Consider the following 22,264-nt stretch of genomic DNA (forward strand, 5'->3'; position numbering starts at 1 on the left):
ATGATACTTCGTGGCATGATATCTTTGTGGTATATTAGTGATTTCCAAGAGTTTAAGCATAAGTTAGTTACTGCCCTAGTGTTAACCATACCCTCTGATTTTGGTAATTTTGTCATTTATAGTGATGCCTCATATTAATGATTAGGTTGTGTGTTGATGCAACAAGGAAAAGTGATTGCATATGCTTCCCGCCAATTGAAGGATTTTGAACTAAATTATCGTACTCATGACTTAGTGCTGCTACAGTAGTATTTTCATTACAAATTTAGAGGCATCGTTTATATGGTGAGAAGTGCGAAATTTATATCGATCACAAAAGTTTAAAGTATTTATTTACTCAAAATGAATTAAATATGAGGCAACGGATGTGGCTATAATTAATTAAATATTATGATTGTACAATCAACTACCACCCTGGTAAGGCAAATGTAGTAGTAGACGCACTTAGCAGGAAATCCTTTAGTACTACAGCTACTTTAGTGACCACTGAAAGGCAAATCATGTTAGATTTAGAGAGTTATGAGATTGAAGTTTTAGTGAAGAATTCTCGATCTTACCTAGCTAGATTAACTATACAACCTACTTTGATTGAGAAAATTAAAAAGAGCCAAAGCAATGATGCAAAATTGTTAAAGATCATGGAGGAAGTACGAAATGGAAATAAGTCTGAATTCAACATGTTAAATGATGATATTTTGCGATTTAGAGATAGACTGTGTGTGCGAAATGATCTAAAAATAAAATGACAAATTTTAGAAGAGGCTCATAATTCTCTTAATACCATACACCCAAGGAGTACGAAAATCTACAAAGATATTTCAGATACATATTGGTGGAATAACATAAAATGAGAAATATCCAGATTTGTAGGTTTAACATGTCAATAGGTGAAAGTGGAACACCAACGACCTTTGGGTTTATTGCAACCATTTCATATTCCAAAATGGAAGTGAGAGCATATAACTATGGATTTTGTGTCAGGGTTATCGATGTCGAATAAAGGTCAAGATTCAATTTGGGGAGTGATGAATAAACTGACAAAATTAGCACATTTCCTTCCAATTAAGGTGAACTATCCTCTCGACAAGTTTGCCCAAATTTATATAAGAGAGATTATAAGGTTATATGGTGTGCCAGTAATCATCGTTTCAGATAGAGATCCACATTTTACCTCACAATTTTGAAGTAAATTGCAACGAGTCTTAAGTTCGAAATTAACTTTTAATACAACATTCCACCAACAGAAAAATGGACAGCTTGAGAGAACTATCCAAATATTAGAGAATATGTTAAAAGCTTGTGTGATAGATTTTAAAGGGAGTTGGGCTGATCATTTACCTTTAGTGGAGTTTGCTTATAATAATAGTTACCGGGTGAGCATTGGTATGACGCCTTATGAGGCTCTTTATGGGAGGAAATGTAGATCTTGTCTTTGTTTGGACGAGGTTGGTGAAAGAAAAATTTTAGGGCATGAGATTGTAGAACGAACTTATGAAAATATAGGATTAATTCGGAACCGGTTGCAAACGGCTCAAAGTAGATAAAAGAGTTATGTGGACAAACGTAGGAAAATGTTGGAATTTGAGATTAGAGATAAAGTATTTCTACGAGTTGTGCCAATGAAGGGTATTATGAGATTTTGTAAGTAAGGAAAGTTAAGTCCCCATTATGTAGGACCGTTCGAGATTTTAGAAAAAGTCGGTCCAATTGCTTATCAATTTGCATTACCTCCTGCACTATCTAGAATACACAATGTTTTTCATGTTTCCATGCTACGCAAATATGTATATTATCCTTCACACATGTTGCATTATAAACCATTGCAAATCCAAGAAGATTTGTCATACGAAGAGACCCCAATTCAAATTGTAGATTCCATAGAGCAAGTGTTACGCTCCAAAATAAGAAGATTTGTAAAAGTTTTTTGGAAGAATCAAACTTTATGAGAAGCATCATGGGAACGCGAGGATGACATGCAAGCGAAATACTTTCAATTATTTTCTATGTATAATATATCAAATTTTGGGGGCGAAATTTCTTAAATGAGAGAAGATTGTAATAACACAAGCCTAGGAAAAAAAAAAGGCCCAACTGTTAGGGTGTATACTTAGTTGATTATGTTGTTAGGGTGTATTGAAAATGAATTTAATATTCAAGTGTTAGTGGTGGGTATTAGCTAGAATAAATCCATGTTTATATCACTGTTATATGATTGAGTATAAACATTATTTATGTTGAATTAATAAAGGAATAGAGACCGGAATACGTGTTGTCCAGCAGCATGTTTGAAATCTAAAAATGTGGAGTTAATCAATTTCAGAGAATAATCTTTTAAATCAAGTCTAAATTCATGTTATTAAGGATTGTGAAATCTTAAAGTTAAGTGAGAAAATCTTTAGTGTAGAAGTTGACGGACTATAATGGCCTTGAAATAGGTTCCGAGTGACCGTTGGAGAAGGAATATTGTGTGACTATTTTGACTAGAAATCGATGTAAGTGGCTTTTTAATGAGTTTTTAATAAAAGAACTGATGGTTTTGTTTGAAATGGTACACTTGAGTATTATATTTTAAACTTATTTAAACTTTGGATTTGTGCACATTCTTATGCTATTCTGGTTCTGCCTGTAGGATTTGTGCATATTTTGTAATGTTTGGAATGTTTGAGGAATATTATGTGGCTTATTAAATTTGAAAGTTAAATGTGAACATGCTATTTATTTTTGAGTCTATGATATGAATGTCTTTGTGACATGTTTGACGTCTCTCGTGGCTTAATGTTTTCATGGCATGATATCTTTATGATATATTGATGCCCTCACGACATGATGTCTTCGTGGCATGATATCTTTGTGGTATATTGGTGATTTCCCTATTATCATGTGGTCTTGAATATGATATTTGGTTGAATATGTTGGTTGAGATAAAATTATATTGTTCACATTATTTTATTGAGAATTTATTCACTCTTTTATAGTCAACAAAATTGCCAACTCCTATACCCCCATTAAGTTGTTACTTATTGAGCACGTGGCAGTTCACCACTTCATTTCACATCTTTTTCAGAGCTGTAGAAAGTCCATTGTTTTGAGGTGATAGCTTTTGAGCCAAAGATTTCAGAGTGGACTTGAGTTTGTCATTTGAGATTGAAAGTTTTGGGACTTGATGGTTTTAGTTATACAGAAAATTTTCTTATGGTCATATTTTAGTTATTTTACAGTTTTGTTGAAATATCTTTATTGTAATTATTTAGAATTTAATAGCTCTAGCCGAACTTGTAAATGAGTCTTTTAGAATCATTGTATTATAGTTGTGAATAATTTGGAAGTTGTGTATTGATATATATTTGTAACCAAGGAGAAAGTTTTTTTTAGTAAGTAAAAAAATATTATATATCAAAAGAGAAACCAAGTACACAAAATGTATACAAGAAAACACATTGTCCAAAATGATCTAAAAAGTTCCTAATGAGCCAAAAACACATTCCCTCTAGTTGAGCTACCACCCTTAGCGTCGTAGTTAATTGTCCAAGAAAGGCGCTGTAACTTCTTGCTTTTCTTGAAACTTTTGGTTTCAAGTGCGTGGCTTGTCTCAATCGTAGTGATTAGTTCATTGAATTGGTCTTCACATCCTTTATGTGAAATGCCCACAAACTGTTGAATCTCGTTAACTTTAGGCAAAATCCAGTTCGCTATTGGTGGAAGAGACACCAAGGGAGCAATGTTACCCCCAGACACAATATTCAAACGCACTCCCGACACTAGGCATTCATCTACATGAGAGACCAACTCCAAACCATTTGGTTCTTCAGCAACTCCATTGGTTCGCTCCAATGGTATCATGGTCTTCATTGGAGATTCTGGGGTGACAACAAATCCCTTTACCTCTGGGGTTCCTACATCTCTTTCAGACCTTGACAGTACACCATTTTCCTTCAACTCTGCAAGGACCAAGGGTGTAGTACCGGTAGATCTATTTTCTTAGTTAATAGAACCAAGGAGAAAGTTTTAAAAAGATAAGTGGAACTCTATCCGTTTATGGTTTTAGGTTTGGGGCGTTACATTCAATATTGGAGTCTTGGATAGGGGTGGGTGGCGGGGCTTTGCCCAACTAGTCCTGCCCCATTTGCTTGCGGGCGCAGATGCTCACACACATCTAGGCACTGCGGGACCAGCCCAGGCTTGCCCGACCTAGTTATATATATATATATATAATCTAAATTTTAATAAAATGACATCGTTTTATCTTAAGTTATATATAAATAAAATGACGACATTTTAGGAAGTTCTCTCCAAAACATTGACGTTTCACATTAGGTTTGATTTAAAAATTTAAACCCCCCCTTCGTGGTCTCTCTCTCTCTCATTGTCACCTCCCACATGCAGAAAGGGGCACCTGCCCAAGGAGGGCGGGCCTCGAGGGCCCAACTCTCCCCATTGCGGAGCCGGGGGGTGGAGCCGATTGCCCCCGTCCGGGGGTGCAAGTAGCACCCCTGGTCTTGGATTAAGACCTTAATCTAAGTTGGTGTTTCAATTTTGAAACCCGAAAATAGATTAGGTTAGGGGTCTCAATTTGACCCCTAACTTAATTTAGGGTTTCAATCGAAAATCCTAATTCAAGTTAAGGTTTCAAATTGAAATCCTAAAATAATCTAGGGGTTCAATCTGAAACCCTAATAATTTAAGAGTTTGGATTGAATTCCTAAATTATTTAAGGTCTCAAATTCAACACCCTTAAATCATTTAGGGTTCAATTCGAACCCCTAAACTAATTTAGTGTTTTGGATTGAAACCCTAAATTATCCTAAAAAATCAATCTGAAATCTAACCTAATCACACAATGCAACCCACAACACCCAAAACACAACCTCATCTTCCATTGAAGACATCCTTCATTGAAAATATAAAACAATTTAGATTTCAGAATTTCAAATTTAAGATTTTGAGATACTTACAATGTGAAGTTGAGAGAATATGAACTCGGCAACGGCAACAACAAGGAGAAGAGAGTGAGAGAGAGTCAAATTGAGTGAGAGAGGTGTGAGAGTGAGAGTGAGAGAGAGAGAGAGAGGATAGATTAACCCTAAAATGAAATGATGTCATTTTAGAGAGTTTATAAACTCCCAAATGGGCAGGGCTGTGCCTAAAACTCAGGCGAGGCCAAAGCCCAACCCACCCCTTGCTCCCCCCCGCCTTCCCTTGTGTGGGCGCTCGCCCATCCACCCACCTGATGTTGGCGTACAACCCCGGCCCCATGCCTATGAGAAGGAGCAAAAATAAAATAAAATCATTGCCATAGCCCAATAGTCTATGCATGGCTATTAAGAATGGGGAGAACTTTCTTTTTTCTAAATAAGGTAATTTGTACCACCTAGTTTGATGTCACGCAGATGAGAGGAATGCATAGGTGGGTGATACACGAGCCACTAGAGGTACTAATGGACGATAGATTTCATAAAATTTGGAAAAATCACTTTATTCTTTAGTTATAGGCTGCCAGACTATGCTTGTCATGGATGTTCAATGAACAATGTTCACAGCTCATGCATCGTACCACTTAAAATGTATTAGTTCGACGATGACAAAACCTAAGATGAAAAATAATAGTTTTCTTTCGAAAATATATCAGATGAATTAGCGGTGGTTCATCTTGGTCGTGCTAAAACTTTTTGGAATCATGCTGTAGTCATCTTCTAATTTTTTTCACTGCCTGAATGATGTCACTCAAGTATCTTAGGCAAGATCATAATTGTGAACTGGAAAATGTGGTTTTTGTAAGAATCAGGACTCAGCAGCTATTGACTGCCATCTCAAGCGAGGAGCTAACGTTTCTTGGTTAGCAAACGTGTAAACTAGAAAAACAAACCAATCACAAGAGCAACATCCACGCAGAAGAATTTGAAGATAGCCTGGAATTCATCCCAAGAAAAAGAAAGACCCAAATAGACTAGGCCGAATTCTGCAAATACAAAACCAGGAGCGTTGATGTAAAATTAGGGACAGTAGCTAGTTCTATGCATGTCAAACTTCAACTATCAATTTCTCAACAACATTAGCCATCGAACAACATACTCTGGCTTCCAAGGCTAAAGAACTAACCATTCCCTCCATAGATCTCAGCTCTTCATGAAATTCAGGATGCAACACCAGTGAAGAAAACTTTTCATCCAACACCAATCCAACCCAGTTGATGACATCTTCCAGCTTAGGAATCCAACAGCAGGCCTTCAAACCTAACTTTGATGATGCTTCAGAACATGGAACTGCTTGAGGAAACCTCTCGTACTTCTTCAACCACTTTCCCAAATAACGAATCAAACTCATCATTTCTTTACCATTCAACTTACTAATTGAGGATGCTAATACCACTGCATCAACATTTGATGATGCCAACAAGTAGTGCAAACAAAGCTCGGGAGCCGAAAACCCGTCATGGGCCATCATAAGCGAAATTGAAGCGTCCTTTGCTAATCGTGCTTTCTTCCCTGTGAGACCCTTATCACTCGCTCTCTCAATCGCAGATAAAGCCTGCTTCTCCCATTCCTTCCTCACATTCACCATGCTAATATAAGCATCTTTCGGTGGACAAAGAAAATACTTCAAAATGCAAAGTAATTCAGATGCCCCAAGATCCGAAGCATGCTTTATACAAACACAAATCAAGTCCGACATCTTCTTCACCACAAGTCTATTAACCAAAGTTGAATAACAAGAATGCTCCACATGCCCATTCACAATCAAAGCCTCCACCAATTCCCAAGTCTCCAAAACCACGCACGCGTCCAAAATCAAACCAGCAACATCTTTGCCCATCATAGAACCTAACTTCTCAATCAACGCCACGGTATATCCTTTATCAGACGAATCAATCCCGATGGAAACCCCAGCTTTGTCCTTGATTTTCTCAAGAAACTGATTCAAAATCCGAATAAACTCCTTCTTATCAAAATCATTCGGGTTCTTCAGCTTCCGGTTTAGCTTTGTGAAGAAAATTTTTCCCAAGCCGATGACTTCAGAATCGGTTTTCGAGATTTGCCAACCGACAACGGGGTTGACGAGGGAAACAAGATTTGGGTAGTCAAGTTTGGGCCTCAAATTGGGCAAAACATCATCGGGGTTGAGAACAATGGGGTACTCTGATTGCGAAGCGAGTGGCTCGGAACTGACCGAGGCGTTTTCTATCACTTCGAGCAAAGTCATAGAGAAATTGGAAAGCAAAGCGCAAAACCTGAGGAGCAAACAGATATATATACGTAAATCGTAATCAAACAAAAGACTTAAAACATTTACATCAAACTTTTCCACAAAACAGACAGAGTCTAATAAGATATCTCTTTTCATTCCAAACGAAAGTCCACCACTGAAGCCATGGAACAATACAAAATCCATATCCCATTTATTTAGATTACAGCTTAAACGAAAAATAGAAAAGATAAACGATTGTTAGAGTTCAGACTACATGAGCTCAGCTCATCCGAACCTCAGGAGCCGAAAAGGAGCGGCGCACGGCGGCGGCGATGACACAAGCTGAATCCTAGGTCTGCTCACAAATTACAATCTCTCTATATGACAACTTTGGCGCCTCTAATAGTTAGCACGAGAAAAGGTTTTAGGAGTGGATCTGGGCCCTTTGGGGCCTTATATTTAGCCCAATAATATATGTAATTTATAAGACGATAAGCTTAAGGAAATTGATGGTTTCTAAATTCATCCGGAATATTTGGAGCGAGGATGAGGATTGATGGTCCTGGCATGTTTGAGCATTTGAAATATTTTAGATTTTTTAATAGTAATAAAATGGTTTAAGTGAAAATATTGATTTTTGCAAAAAGAGAAAGAGAAAATGTTGAATAAAAATATTATAAAATTAGAAAATTATTTGAATATTATTTTTATTTTGAGATTTGTAAAAATTGTATTGATTTTTGTGTTTAGATAATGATTAAGTAACAATTAAATGAAATTTTGAAATTAAATTTTTTTTATGTTTAAGTGATGTTTAAAAATGAAATTATAAGAAGCGATTGAGAATTCTTTATTTGTCCAGACAAGCTCTTAGTTCACATATCATTGAAGTATCCATTTATTTTTGTAGAAACAATGTTGTGGAAGATTAAAATTTGTGTCCTATAAGCTTCTTTTGGTTACACAGTTCAGATGAGATGAGATGTTTTGTTGAAAGTTAAATAAAATATTGTTAGAATATAATTTTTTAATATTATTTTTATTTTGTGATTTGAAAAAGTTAAATTGTTTATTATATTTTGTGTAAGACTTTGGAAAAGTTGTAATGATGAGATAAGATGAATTTGTGTATTCAAACTGACTTTTGACAGATTAGAGTCCAAATTTGATCTCAACATTATTGAGGATAAAATATCTATTACTATATATAAACACGGAGTCATATAATTCCGACGTGACATTAGCCCATAAAGTAGGCATTCTACCTATTAAATTTGAAGTGTTTTGTTTATAAATCGTTAAACCTTTTAAAAACAATATTTTATTGTAAACCATTGTAACTTTTAAGTTTCATTTCTTTTCTTTCATATAAAAATATAAACCGATTCAAGACTCTACCCAAAAGCACTAATTCAACATTTATATTATTTTGTATTTTAAGCAGAGTCATATGATTCGGATGTGACATTTTACCCATAAAAGTAAGCATTCTACCTATTTAACTTGAAATGTTATGTTTATGGAGCGATAATTCTTTTAAAAACAATATTTCATTATGAATTGTTGCAACTTTTAAATTTCATTTCTTTTTTTACATATAAAGATATAAACCGATTCAAGTCTCCACCCAAAAACACTATTTCAAACTTTATATTATTTCGTCAAATAAACTGTCCTATAAACCGTTTCAAATTTCTCCACTATAAAATCTGGTCTCTCTCTAAATCTTTCCCTCTTACACAACAATCTGCATATTGCACAGATTATAGGCTCGTACCATATTATAGGTTGGTAGGTAGCGATAAGGAGAATGAATATCATCTTCTTAGAGCATTCATATCCGATTCCCTAAATTTTAGCTAAAAATGACACTCCCTATAATTTTATCCTAAATTTTACTCATTTTTAAAAAACCTTCTACATCTCATTCCTTATCATTCCTCTATTCTATTAAAATAATATTCTTCTATTATTTCTTTATTACTTTTTTCTCTCACTTCCATTTTCAAACTTAACTACTTAATATTTTTTCTTATGTTTTGAACTATTATTATAGTGAATATTTTAAACAAAAATTTAAATTATTTTTTTAAGGGTTTAATAATATTTTTAAAATTATTATTATTTTATTTAAGTAATTATTTAAATTATTTTTAAAATTATTATTTTTATATTTAAGTAATTATTTAAATTATTTTTAAAAATATTATTTAAAATTATAATAAATATGAGTATAAGAGAAAATGTAGTTGATTGAAAAAAAAATTTATTTTATTTATTTGAATAAAATATTAATAAAAAATGATTTAGGGGATGAATAGTTATTCCCTATATTTAGGAAACCACTGTTCATTCCCTAAATCAAAATCCTAAAATAGGGAATGAGATGGGAGGGGATTTTTGAGCTTTTTCCTAAATTTTTCCCTATAATTTAGGGATAATAGTGATTTGAAGAATGGGATGGGGATGCTCTAAGCCTCGTTCTTGTAGAGACAAACTTGTAACCTTTCCTCGTTGATACCAAATGTGAGTACATCTCTTATCACAAAACCATCAACAATCTTGATGCTTATTAGTGTCTACCTAAAGATACTATTTTAAATTTTATATTGTTTCATCAAATAAATTGCCCTATAAACCATTTTGAATATCTCTACTATAAAATTTGGTTTCTCTCTAAATCTCTCTCTCTCATACATAACATACACAACAATCTGCATATTGCACTGTTATAGGCTTTTAAAAATAATGTTTCATTATAAATTGTTACAATTTTTAAGTTTCATTTCTTTTTTTATATATAAAGATATAAACCAATTTAAGTCTCTACCTAAAGATACTATTTCAAATTTTATATTGTTTCATCAAATAAATTGCCCTATAAACCATTTCGAATATCTCCACTATAAAATCTGGTTTCTCTCTAAATCTCTCTCCCTCATATATAACATACACAACAATCTGCACATTGCACGGTTATAGGCTCATATTATATTATAGGTCGGTTGGTAGGTAGCGATAAGGAGAATGAATATCATCTTCTTAGCCTCGTTCTTGTAGAGACAAACTTGTAACCTTTCCTCGTTGATATCAAATGTGAGTACATCTCTTATCACAAAACCATCAACAATCTTGATGCTTATTAGTTTCTATTTTTATGTGTATAAAATATGATATTTCATTAATGTTAATTTAAGATACAAAGATGTTCCATTAAAATCTTCTTCCAACTTGCAGATGCTACTTAATTTCCAAAACCAATGCTCTTTGGGTCAAGTAGATTCCTTGTCGCTAATAAAACATAAAAAGGTCTTTGAATTTCTCTAAAACCAAATTCTAAGGGGAACTCGCTTTGTGTAACTGATGCATTTCAAGATCCAGAGCAGAAACCCAACTGGGAACTTTCTATGCTCCACTTTGATCACGAACTCAAACACAAAAACAACTTCACGAAAGGAAGCATTCCTCCCCCCACCTCCCTAACCTGCGTTTATTTTGTGTGTTTGAGCCCCTTAACTCTTAAGGAGCGAGAAAGGAAGGAAAGGGGTGTGTTTTGGATGTGAATGAAACTATAAAGCTACCTTCTTGTAGACATTGTGATGGATGCTGAAACAATTGGTTAATTGATTGTGGTTCAGTTTTCAAGTGTATGTTGTAAAAAGAGAGACGAGCAAATAAAAGGGCAGGTACCTTTCTGAGTAAGAGAGGAAGCGCAACCTGTTTGACAAAATTCTTCTTTTCCCTTTTTATTGAATAACAAACAAAAATCTGACTCCCAGAAGAGTTCTAACAAAAAGCCCTTATTGAAGACTAACTCCTATGGCCGGAAAAATGCAAGACCGAAAACTCCAAAGCCGCACAAACACCACTGTTAAGTCCGGACTGGGCTTCCATCACATTGTAAGCTAAATCATTGATCTTCTTCTGGTGTCAGCATGAATTCTCTTCAGGTTGATGGTGGAATTTCCCAGTGCCTTGGCAGTGGGCCAACATCGTATATTATCTCTCTATGGCAAGACCAAACAAGCTTTATTGCTTCTGGGGTCCCAATTCCAGCACCCCTGGGGTCTCCAGCTGGTCCGAACCTGTCACACCATTGTTTATGACAAATTTAAGAACACAATCTTCCCATTAAGGAAAACGACTAATGAATTTTCTACCTACCAATGATTCTGTGGAGCTCCAGTTGTTCTTGCTCTTAGTCCAGCATAAGTAGTCCCATTTACTGTGTTTCCAATAACTTCCTGCACAAATAAAACAAACTGAGAAGACCTATTTGAAAAGGAAAATTTTATTTCGAAGCCAGTGTGCCTCCATTTTATTGATATGGCAAGATTTGATTTGCTAGAGAAATTTAAAATTAAAATCTCTTACAAATCAAGTCTTACCATGTCAATAAAATAGAGGGTGTGCTTTGCACACCAGCTTCTAAGTAGAAGAACTCGGCATTTGAAAATCATCATAAAGGGAAGCACTTATTGATAGGTATCAGGGAGACTGCTCCACAGCGAAAAGGTTGCAGAAAACCTTCCTCACATCCCAACACACAACCTCCAATTTTTTCTCTCCCCGACAAAAGGAAAATAAGAAGAACAGGAAGTGACACATCTATTAACGGTTTGAGTTCATATACGACAATGAGCTGAGGGTATGCAAAGCAAAACCAATGTCAAAAGTGAGTTTGGGCCAGCCACAAAGGTGAAACTTCTTAGTTATCAAGTACTTGAACAATAAATGCACAAACATTTTGAAGATTGTGCGATAATATCACTCTTTGTCTTACTTCGTATTAAATGTCCCAACAAAGGCATAAGCATGGCAAACAATAAGGTAATCCAAATTTTAGGGAATACTCAAGCTGTGTGTGGTTAAAAAACTCTTCATAGCCAATTTAGCAGTGTGTGTGTGTGTGAGAGAGAGAGAGAGATGCTGAATCTTGCCTGCAGAAACAGGGGATCATTTGAAACCACAGCAGCTGTTAAATGTGCGTGCATCCTCTCCACAGCATCCAATACCATTGGCAGTTGATCTCTCTTATAGTCAGTAACAATCTAGGAGCATGCAAAATGCAAGTTACATATAGTCAAAAACAATGTACGAGGGAACACAAAGATGCCAGTAACATTAGCTTCCCTCTGTTAAAATTCATTTCTTTGTCTAAATAATGAAAAAATTGAAAAAGAAAATTCAGGATAGACTTCCATCTCTCTCTCTCTCTCTCACACACACACACTCACACACACACACACACACACAATAACACGTGCATCTAAAAGCACACACAGGCAAACATACCCCCGGGAAAATGACCACCTTAGTTTCCGTATATTTTGTCTGTGAGCCTGTTTTCCTTTATGAAAACTTTTAGACACCTAGATCAACTTTGGAGATATGGTGATGCTTTCTGGCATTGTTACACATATAACACCTCAGGAAAACTGATCATAATCATCCGAAGATGGGGCCATTAAGGTTGCAAAAGCAGGCCCACCTACTTTGAAACTGCCAGTCTTCAGTTAGGTGACAACAAAGCAGATCTATCAAACTTTTATAGTTCAAACTGTGCCATTTCAGGTGCTATTTTGCATTTTAACGGAAAAGGAGAGCAAACTATGGAATGGAAATAAGAAAAGCTCTTTGTGACAGTCCGCAATTTGAGTTGTTAAAGTTTCTAGGAAAAGAAAATAAAAACGGACAATTTAAACAATATACACTATCTAGGAAAAGATTTATTTTTCCTGAACTGGTTAAAGGTTTTTCTATAATTTGTTGCTACCAACACCAAAGTTTTGGTCATTATGAAATAAATTCCCACAAAAGTTGCTTTGAACAGCTGAAATACCAGAGTATGATGCTACCAAGGATATACTAACCAATTTCAAGATTCAGCCCCAAATTTCCATATCCAGGTTCCCCCCTCCCCACCCATATGTTCCACCCAGCAGGATATTTAACTACTAGTATCTTGAATGGCCATTGTTTCAATTCTATTTAATCATGCCCTACCAAAAATTTCTGAACTCAAATGTAGAATGAAAATTGGTTGTATTCACTAAACAATATAAGAAAGCGGGGAAAAAAGTGACAGTAATGTTTCTTTTTTCTTTACCTGGAATGGTCCAAAAATCTCTCTTGTTACAAGCTCATAAGTATTCTTCTTCAAAATCTCTTCAAGTGGAACATAAATGGCTGTTGGTTTTATAGCACCATATATGGGTGGAATGGAATGATTCTTTAAAGGTTCACCCCCAAAGAGTAGTTTTGAACCTGGTATCTGAAGCAATTTACTCATGTGTTCTAGCATAGCTTCAGTTGTGAACTGCAACAACGAAAGGAAAAGCAAAGTTATATTCTAGTGTCCTACAAGAAGGAGCATTCAAAATTGATAGATTTTGTAGTTGAAGTCCTTGATGAAGTCAAATAACATTCATAATGTGCAGGAAATAGGCTTCTGGGACAACGGTAGTAAAAATGGTGTTGATTTGATGAATCATGAAAGATATTTTGTTGATCATACCGAACATAATATTTTTTTCTGGAGAAAGAAGATAATTAAAATAGCAGATAAGGCACCATACTTACAGTAAGGACTGGGCCAATAGTTAAATCTCCCAAATTCCTTCTCTCAGCAAGATCTCTTATTTTGGATACTAGTGAAGTCCGAGACCAGTTCTGCCCAAGGATAGTGGTTAGACTGTCAATATTAACGAAAGGAAAAGGTTGGCAAGTGTCAAATGCAGGCAACTAACCTCATGCATGAATAGCATTGATTGTGCGGAGCACTTCTGACCGCTGCATGCATATGCATCCTGATCACAGATCCATGCAACATAATCCTCCTGCCATTCAAAAATCCATAACACATAAATAAGCAGAGTCATCCAATCTACATGGCAGGAAGTTCCTAATCTAAAGTTAAATTTGTTCATAAGAAACCTCCTGAACATCAGGCCCAAGAATTTTCCAGTCAAACCCTGCATCTTCCAATTTAATGCGACCTTTAAGGTCAACAGCCAACTTATCTGCCACTCTTGAGCTACCAGTAAAGAGGGTCATTCGTGGATTTGCCTGCAAAGTGATAGGAGAGTGAAATTTTAATTTATATATACCTTAGAAAATTTACATACTCATAAGACTTGTAGAATTCTTGGGGTGACAGCTATCCTGTTGTAAACAATTGGTCAAAGTTCAATACTGCACTCTCAAATTGTTTGTTCACAAGGCATTTACTTTAGTGATGACCGCTGTCCAAAGAGCAGTTTTTTTTCTTGAACCACCACCATGTAACCACTTCCATTGCCACCATTCATCACTTTCTTTTCTTATTTTTTGCCCTATACTGTTCATTACTAACAATATCATCAAACACAGCCCACAACCCACAGTTGCCATCACAACACTACCATTATGAATATACCATATAACCACAGGATATGTTGCAGATAATAAGTTGACATTCTGACTCTATGATCATTTTTTACTACTACAGATGAACACTGAACAGTCACTGCCTTAATGGTAAGACATTTGAGAGAAAGTGTGGTGAATGGGAAGATAAAATGTTCTAGAACATGTGAACATGACAAATTAAAAACCAAAGCAAACAAGCATAGAAGGGCACGATGGGGACAATTAAAAGAATAACTAAGTTCTCCAAAATCTCCCTTAATCAAAAATCTTTGGGGAATAAACCCCGTGTACTTGAGCTATGCCTTTTCCTCATCAATAAAATCTTCATTTACTGATAAAAAAAAAAAAATACAGGGTTCTGACATTATTAAGAATTAAAAAAAAAAATCTATCATATCTGAAAACCAACCTCCAATAATATCTTGTTCATTGTCTTCCCATCAGAATTTATAAAGTCAACATCATCCACAGGTAACCCACAATAATGAAGTAATCGCATCATTTGCTCCATGACAATGCTCACCTGTGAAACATTCCCAGTCATTATTGTAGCATATTCACTGGAGACCGTCTACTAGAAATATTTCAAAAATAGAATAGCCGAATGCACTAGAAAGGGATGCCAAAACATGGAAGGGTAATTTGTGGGGGGGAAAATATACTTTCAAAGCAGGGATTGAACACTAATCCAGCCATTTTTGAAATAAAAAAATTTAGTGAAAATCTATCTCTTTGCCTCACTGCTTGCCTTCTCAACTAGCATTCAATGAAAATCCATGAATGTTCTTCATCTAACTAGCTTTATGATTTTGGCATCAATTGTGCTGATATGTTATGAGCATCACCAGAATAAATTGATATAATTGTGTGAACCAATTAAAATGGGAACAAAGAATTAGAAAGCTCACACCAACTATAGAACTTAAGAAGAACTTTACATGCATACCTTGCTATCAACTTTAAGAATGGGTTTGTTGCCCATGTAAAGTGCTCCCATCAACTGAAGTGCAGGAATCTCCAGCGGAAAATTGAAAGGAGTAATAATTGCAACCTGCATAGATTGTCTTGGATCAGCAAATTATGCCAGTATTAAGCATTTATGATTTACTATTTTGAGGGAAAAGGGATTTCTAGAAGAATCAAATCTCAAATAGAAACTTATGAAGAAACTATGTCTTCATCCATCCTGGAGACATCATGTTTCACAAATGAATGCCAAATGCCCATCAAGACGACAAGATCCTAGTTTAAAACAAACAAAAAAAGACACCATGAGAGAGAGCTTCTATCTCATAGAGGTTGGACTCTTTTCATATTGAAGATCCATCAGTTTTTCTTCATGCTTAGAGGAATTATACTTCTTTTCTCTGACAGCATGGAAAAAGGGAACCCATTACAAAGTTCTTATCAGATTCACTTAGTATGTAGCAGAAATCATGTCCGCATTTCGAAAGGTCCGTTCAAAAAGCATCTTATTGCTTCAGACAAAAGGAAATTACTAAAGAGCTCCAACAAACATTAAAAAATCCAGGTGACATGTCTTTATTACACTAAAGATTAACATTTTAACGCACTCTTTTCTTCTTTTTTCTTCCAATCACTTACCATGTCAGCCATCATTGACCAAAGGGTGAATAAGCACATGTGAATCAAGTAAATTTCTTGAATTTTCCCTCAATTAACAATTTGATGGTGGTCTGAAAAATATGATTTCTACTAGCTTCGTTCATATTTCAAAGGAACAACTTACTGGACCATAAGGCCAACGAAAGCCATGACTTTGCTGTCCGAGATGATTTCCAGGTATTCCAAAAGACCTTGCAAGAAAACGAACCTGCCAAACATCTTAGCAACTTTACTAGTGAAACTACAACATAAATATGGAAATTTTTATAACAGAAAGGTTTCAAAGTATAATTATTTCTAGAGTATTTCTTCCAGTACAGAACCAGTCATGATAAAGGCAGCATAACATTATATTAATTAGATCATTAATGAAGTCACCATCTGCTCCCCAGCCCCTCTCCCCAAACCCATAACAACCACCCCCAAGTTAAGACAACCCGAATGGGACGAGGAGCTCCAGCTCCTCCCTCCCCTCTCTTCTTCCTTCCCCTTTTCCCATTCCAAAGCTTAAAAGCCAATTTCATTAAGCGTTCCTTTGATTTTTTCTTAAATGGTGGAAAATGATCGTTATATCACCTTATAGGCATCTCCGAGCAACACATGCCATACCGCCATATTCTCAAACCACTGATATTCAAATCCAAAGAAGCTATGCATCATTCCTAGGGACGAGTACCCCTCATGCACAGCCAGTTTACAAGTTTCCCAGTGCCACACACACTGCTTCATTAGATTCTCTCGGCCTCGGAATTTCAAGATTTGACCATCCTTTCTCCTCCACAACCAACTCATGAGCCCCGCATACTAGTATCATTTTCCATACTTCTTGGCCATTGACAAAGCACAAATCAGTCCGACAATCCATATCTGCCTATTTATTATTTTCTCTAAAGATTGGAATTAACAAACTCTTTTACCCGTGGCAAATAAAGTGGATTTCTCTGTTGATCATCTCAGAGCAACCAACAAAAATACAACCTCTGGTACCTCACCGCTATTGGCAAATCAAAATGGTCCAAAACATCCTGGACGGCTGAATCAATCATTCTCATGATGACCCTTTCCTTGACATCTGATCAATCGAGGAAAACCAAGACCAGAGCATCAACTTATCTCCATTTCTACGTCTTTTCCTTTTTCTTTTTTTTTTTCTTTTTTTTTTTTCCCATTTCTGAAGTAATTGTGCTGGGTTTTTGTGTCAAGGCAACCCACCCCCTCTTTGGCCATTATTAATATATATAAATTGATAGGGAAAAAAGAGATCATTAATGAATCAATTTGGATGAGACAGGCTGCAATTAAAGGATTCTCAGCAAACGGTTCATCAATAGAAAAGAAGGCTGTATTCCTTTTCAACACCACTAATGCTCAAAAAGTTTAATCTTTATGTACCTGATCACCAGAGAAATTCTCTAGAAATTTTTGTGTAACTTGAACTTCACCAAGAGCTTGCTGGTAACTCTTTGGAGCAACCCTTTGTATTAACCTAGTGAAGAAATCAGAAACCTGAAACTCAAGTGAGTAGAAAAACTAATGAGACTAGGGCTCTATTTCTTTAGAAAAACAACCAACACTAACATATTTGAGGATTTCACAACCTATATTGAGTTAATGCATTATCCCAAATATCAAAATTATAAAAAATAAAGATAAAAATTTTTCTGTATTACAATACAAACCTTTGGGAGCGAAAGCATATGGGCTGCCTTTGCAGATATGTCTCCAAACAAAAGATACCTGCAAAACATGGTTTTTATCGGTTTTTGTTAATTATTTGGTAGCCTTTAATTAAAGCATATTGTTAAAAATACAGATGAAATAATCATGATATCCGCAGCAATGACATCTTTGATAGAAACTAATAAGATGGAGGGGGAGAGAGAGAGAGCGGCACAAACCTCTCTGGCTCTTTAAAGGGATTGTGTAGACCATGTTTTGGACACTTGGACAAGCTCTCGACATATGGCTGCATAAACAATTCAACAGTGGGGGAAATAATCATAAAAAAGCGTAAAAACTTGATTTAGACGCAAATAGAAAGCCATACGCAAAATTTCAAACTTCAAATTATTGCATTTATAAGAGGAGGAAAGTGGAAAGAGACGTTATGAAGCGCAATGACCTAAGCTCAGCAAGAAGTTCTCTGTTCACTCAATAGTTGGAAAGACCTGTCTGGAAATAAAATAATAGGGAAATGTAGACTCAGAATACATACCTGAATGCCTGCTTCATCTACGTCAGCGACTTTAATGAATGGATCTCCATTTAAAGGATCAAGAAGTGTATTCCAACTTGAAGATCCTTTCCATTTACCTTGCACTAAAAATTGAGACATTCTATGTTCAGAGTACTCTTCCAATGTGGGTTTATACTGAAGACAACAAACTCAAAGCCATCTTTGAGTCCATTAACTAAGATGAACAAAATTAAAATTCTTCTAGTGGTGTTGTCTTTCAGCTTCAGTTAGACATGGTGAATAAGTAGATGCAATGAAATTTTTACTTTTGAGAGGGGGGGGGGGGGTAATAAATTTGATCCGAAGGGTAAGAAAATATTCTAGAAAAAAGTGCGAAAACAGGACAGAAAATGAACTAAATAATCAATTTAAACTCATGTGCTTTTGTTTTTAAACCATGTTGGCTGCTGCGCATGATTAATGAGAATCAACACCCTACATCGGGTTATGTGCATTGCTAAAATTGCAGTACCTACCTAAATTATGAACTTCAGCAGGTTGAGAACCTGATATCTCTTCAACGTCTACTGTAGCAAAGGGTATAGAATGAATAGATCTGCTAAAAGGAAACAATGGAATTGAATAAGTAGAGTGTTTTCAGGGAGACAACTATAAATAAATCATACAAAGAGACATGCCAATCAACTTCAGATATTTTGCACAAATATCACAACACAACAACCAAACCCATCACAGTATGAGACTTCAAATATTACAAAAGTGCCCAAGAAAGAATCATCAGGCACAGCACTCAGATCCTTTTACAAATTCATTGGCAGTATGTGTACATGACAGTTCTATCCAATCAATGGTCTCAAAAATAGTAGCAGCAGAATAACACTTCCACAGCTGCTTTGGATTCTGTCTCCAAATGCAGTTTGTTCACAAACATTACATGATGGGATCCAGTTCAACAAACATACTCATCCTCCAATTTAACCGTCCAACATTGCCTATGATCTTGAATCCAAAAGAAGCTACTCGAAAAAGGCATGACAGTGAAATTGGAATTTTGTATGTGAGGACAGTAATAGAAGGATGATTGCATAAAGATTCAATGAATGATTAAAGTGAATACTGAGAAATTAAAGCTACTGAAAAAATTCTCATGAACTAGCTTCATCAGGGTATATAGAATTCATTAAACATACGATTGGCTAAATTTTATGTTACAGTTTGAGTTCTCTTGAGTTGCACAAAATTCACAAGTAATACTCCAAGGAAAGCTTAAATCACATCGGATCAATACTTTAAATGAATTAGTCAATGATACAATTAGAGTCTCTATGAATCATTCTAAAGGGCAAGACGTTCTTCCTCCCAAGCAATGTCGAAACTCATTCATTGTCTTCCTATATTTAGGCCCTCAGTTCAAGTCCTACACTATTGGTTGGGCATGACCTGATAAGGTTTCAAACAACTCAAGGAAAGCCCAAGCATAGTAATGCCTTGTTTGGATGTTGAGATGAAATGAGAAATCTGTGAATAGTAATGAAATAGTTTGTGAATAGTAGTGAAATGGTTTGAGTTAAGATGTTTTATGAAATGTAAGGAAATGAAAGAGAAAAAATTGAATAAAAATAATACAAAGTTAAAATATTATTATAATATAATTTTTTAAGATTATTTTTGTTTTAGAATTTTAAAAAGTTAAATTATTTTTTGTGTTTTGTTTGAAATTTTGAAAAAATTGTAATGATTAGGTAATGATTAGATGAAAAAGTTAAAGATTTGAAATTGAAAAATATTTGTATTTGAGTGATATTTGGATATTAAAATCAGATGAGTTAAAACCATCTCAACATCCAAACTGGGCCTAAGGCTTCCAATCATTTTAAAGTACAAGAATCTCGTGGGAAGCCACTCACCACCTTGCTACGCTTCGTATGGTGTGACATCACAAGTTGTTCTTTTTCTTTTTTTCTTTTTAAGGTTAAGATAAATACCGGGTGAAATGAGATATATCACAAATTACTGTGCTTTTCAGCTTTCATCATCACAATATTATACAAAACCATAGAAATGAATGCAGGACCTATCAATTTTTACAGCCCCACGAAAAATAATATAAATATAGAAACCAACTCAACACCCCGAAATGAAAATACTTCTAAGAAAGCAACACAAACCAAGCAATATGCCCACTAATTTGAAGAAACCCCACCGACTGAAAAACAGCAATTTGTGCAGAAAACATTAAAATACCTTGAAAGATTGAAAGAACTGAACCAGCTGAGACCCTCCTGGGGAGCTCTTGCTGTCACTCCTCTGCAGACTAGGAACCTAAACATGATTGTGTTTTGATAGATCACTGAATGTAGTTTTGTCGAAGATAAGAGGGTCTCCTCAAACCACTTTGTACTGCACTACGAAACCTAAACACACCCAGTTAAGATTTCGAAAAGCTAAATAAACCGCAGATGAGGGCCGCTTCAGGACCAAGCTGTCTTTTCCACGTAACTTTGTTCTTATGTTTTTGTTAGATGGTGCTCCCACTTCAATCAATCAAATCACAGTAACGACGCTTCCTCCTAATGCGTAAGAGAGAGAGTTATCCCATGTGCGTAGAACTTCATTGCTGTCAATAGACTCTCGTCGGGCACCATATGTCGACCTTCCATCATGAGAAGCTACAATCATAATTCATACCCAGCAAATAAATACTGATGAACGGCTTTGATTGCCCATTTTATAAAGGGGAAATGTTCAATCAATTTCTGTGTTTTAATACCAAGGATTCCTTCCATTTTTTTAATTTATCAGAAGAATTCTCTATCTTTCAATTCTTGGTAACATTTTTTCTTTCCTTTTCTCAACATTTTTTTTTCTTTCATTCTTTCAAAATTTTTTGATAATATTTTAATAAAATTTTATTTAACTTTTAATTTTCATCTCAACTCACAATCTAAACCTCACCTTAAAAAATTATGTAAATTTTACATGTTTAAGTAACACATGATAGTTTAATAGATTGATTGGGAAGAATTTTGAAATATTTCTTCAAAATGAAGTTAGCCCATCAACTATATAATAAAAATAGGGATAAGATTTGGACCATGTTATCTTCCTCAAAGCAAGCCCACGTTTTGCGAATATGCGGTCCATTGAACGTCAGAAGATTTGGGCCTTCTTAAAGTGGAGTCCATTTCTAATAGAGATACACTACACTCCACATTCGATCCAAAATTCAAGCAGCAATATTGGGGTACGAGTTTTGCTACTCTTTATCTTATATATCGAACATCACACTTAATTTTATTTTTAATTTATTTTTATTTTATTCTTTCTAAACTAATTAAATTATTCTACTCATGATTTTAACTTCTCAACAAAATATTTTATAAAAAATCTTATGTTAAATATGCTTATGTTGTGATGAGTTTCTTATTAAGTTATCAACTCATTTCAGTTTGTTTTTATATTTTTAAACTACCCTAAGTTAGGATAGCTATGACAATAGAGCTGCAGGATGAGACTTAATTCAGGGAGGTGTGAAAGTGACCTAGATCATGTACAGAGATTTTAAATTATGATTTTAATGGCACAAATTTTGAAAAATTTTAATAAATGTTTCTGCACACTCTCATTTATGATTTTAGTATTTTGATAGAAAATGACTATTTATTATAAGGAATCTTTGTATATGGCGCAAGTATAAGAAAATATTTTTTTTAATCAAGTTCAATAGTAGCACTCCGGTTCTCCAGATATTTAAAAGAATAATTTTATTATTAACTGTAGGAAGTATGGTGTTACATATTTATAGAGAGATTTGAGAGAGGGTGTCGACGAGTTTGAGTTGAACTCCGT

General features: G+C 35.0%; 2 protein-coding genes across 3 annotated transcripts; both read right to left on the reverse strand.

Annotated features, from left to right (window-relative positions):
- Nucleotides 1-5,892: 5,892 nt before the first annotated feature.
- Nucleotides 5,893-7,579, reverse strand: LOC108999271. The gene is made up of 2 exons (XM_018976141.2): nucleotides 7,478-7,579; nucleotides 5,893-7,225 (listed from the first exon to the last, which is right to left on the reverse strand). The coding sequence occupies exon 2, from the start codon at nucleotides 7,195-7,197 to the stop codon at nucleotides 6,019-6,021; it is 1,179 nt and encodes a 392-aa protein (XP_018831686.1). The 5' UTR covers nucleotides 7,198-7,225; nucleotides 7,478-7,579; the 3' UTR covers nucleotides 5,893-6,018.
- A 3,203-nt stretch (nucleotides 7,580-10,782) lies between these two features.
- On the reverse strand, nucleotides 10,783-20,952 carry LOC108999249 (probable aldehyde dehydrogenase). Of its 2 annotated transcripts, none has more exons than XM_018976111.1 (16): nucleotides 20,660-20,952; nucleotides 18,931-19,010; nucleotides 18,434-18,537; nucleotides 18,117-18,184; nucleotides 17,898-17,955; nucleotides 17,611-17,724; nucleotides 16,343-16,426; nucleotides 15,539-15,643; nucleotides 15,002-15,115; nucleotides 14,119-14,250; nucleotides 13,932-14,021; nucleotides 13,765-13,854; nucleotides 13,292-13,501; nucleotides 12,123-12,233; nucleotides 11,347-11,426; nucleotides 10,783-11,267 (listed from the first exon to the last, which is right to left on the reverse strand). In XM_018976111.1, the coding sequence occupies exons 1-16, from the start codon at nucleotides 20,743-20,745 to the stop codon at nucleotides 11,129-11,131; spliced, it is 1,665 nt and encodes a 554-aa protein (XP_018831656.1). In that variant the 5' UTR covers nucleotides 20,746-20,952; the 3' UTR covers nucleotides 10,783-11,128. The 2 variants fall into 2 exon arrangements, with proteins under 2 accessions (XP_018831656.1, XP_018831655.1); XM_018976110.2 differs by having other exon boundaries at nucleotides 18,931-19,013; nucleotides 20,660-20,943.
- Nucleotides 20,953-22,264: the final 1,312 nt, after the last annotated feature.

This window comes from Juglans regia, chromosome 2 (assembly GCF_001411555.2).
Source record: "Juglans regia cultivar Chandler chromosome 2, Walnut 2.0, whole genome shotgun sequence".
NCBI lineage: Eukaryota > Viridiplantae > Streptophyta > Magnoliopsida > Fagales > Juglandaceae > Juglans > Juglans regia.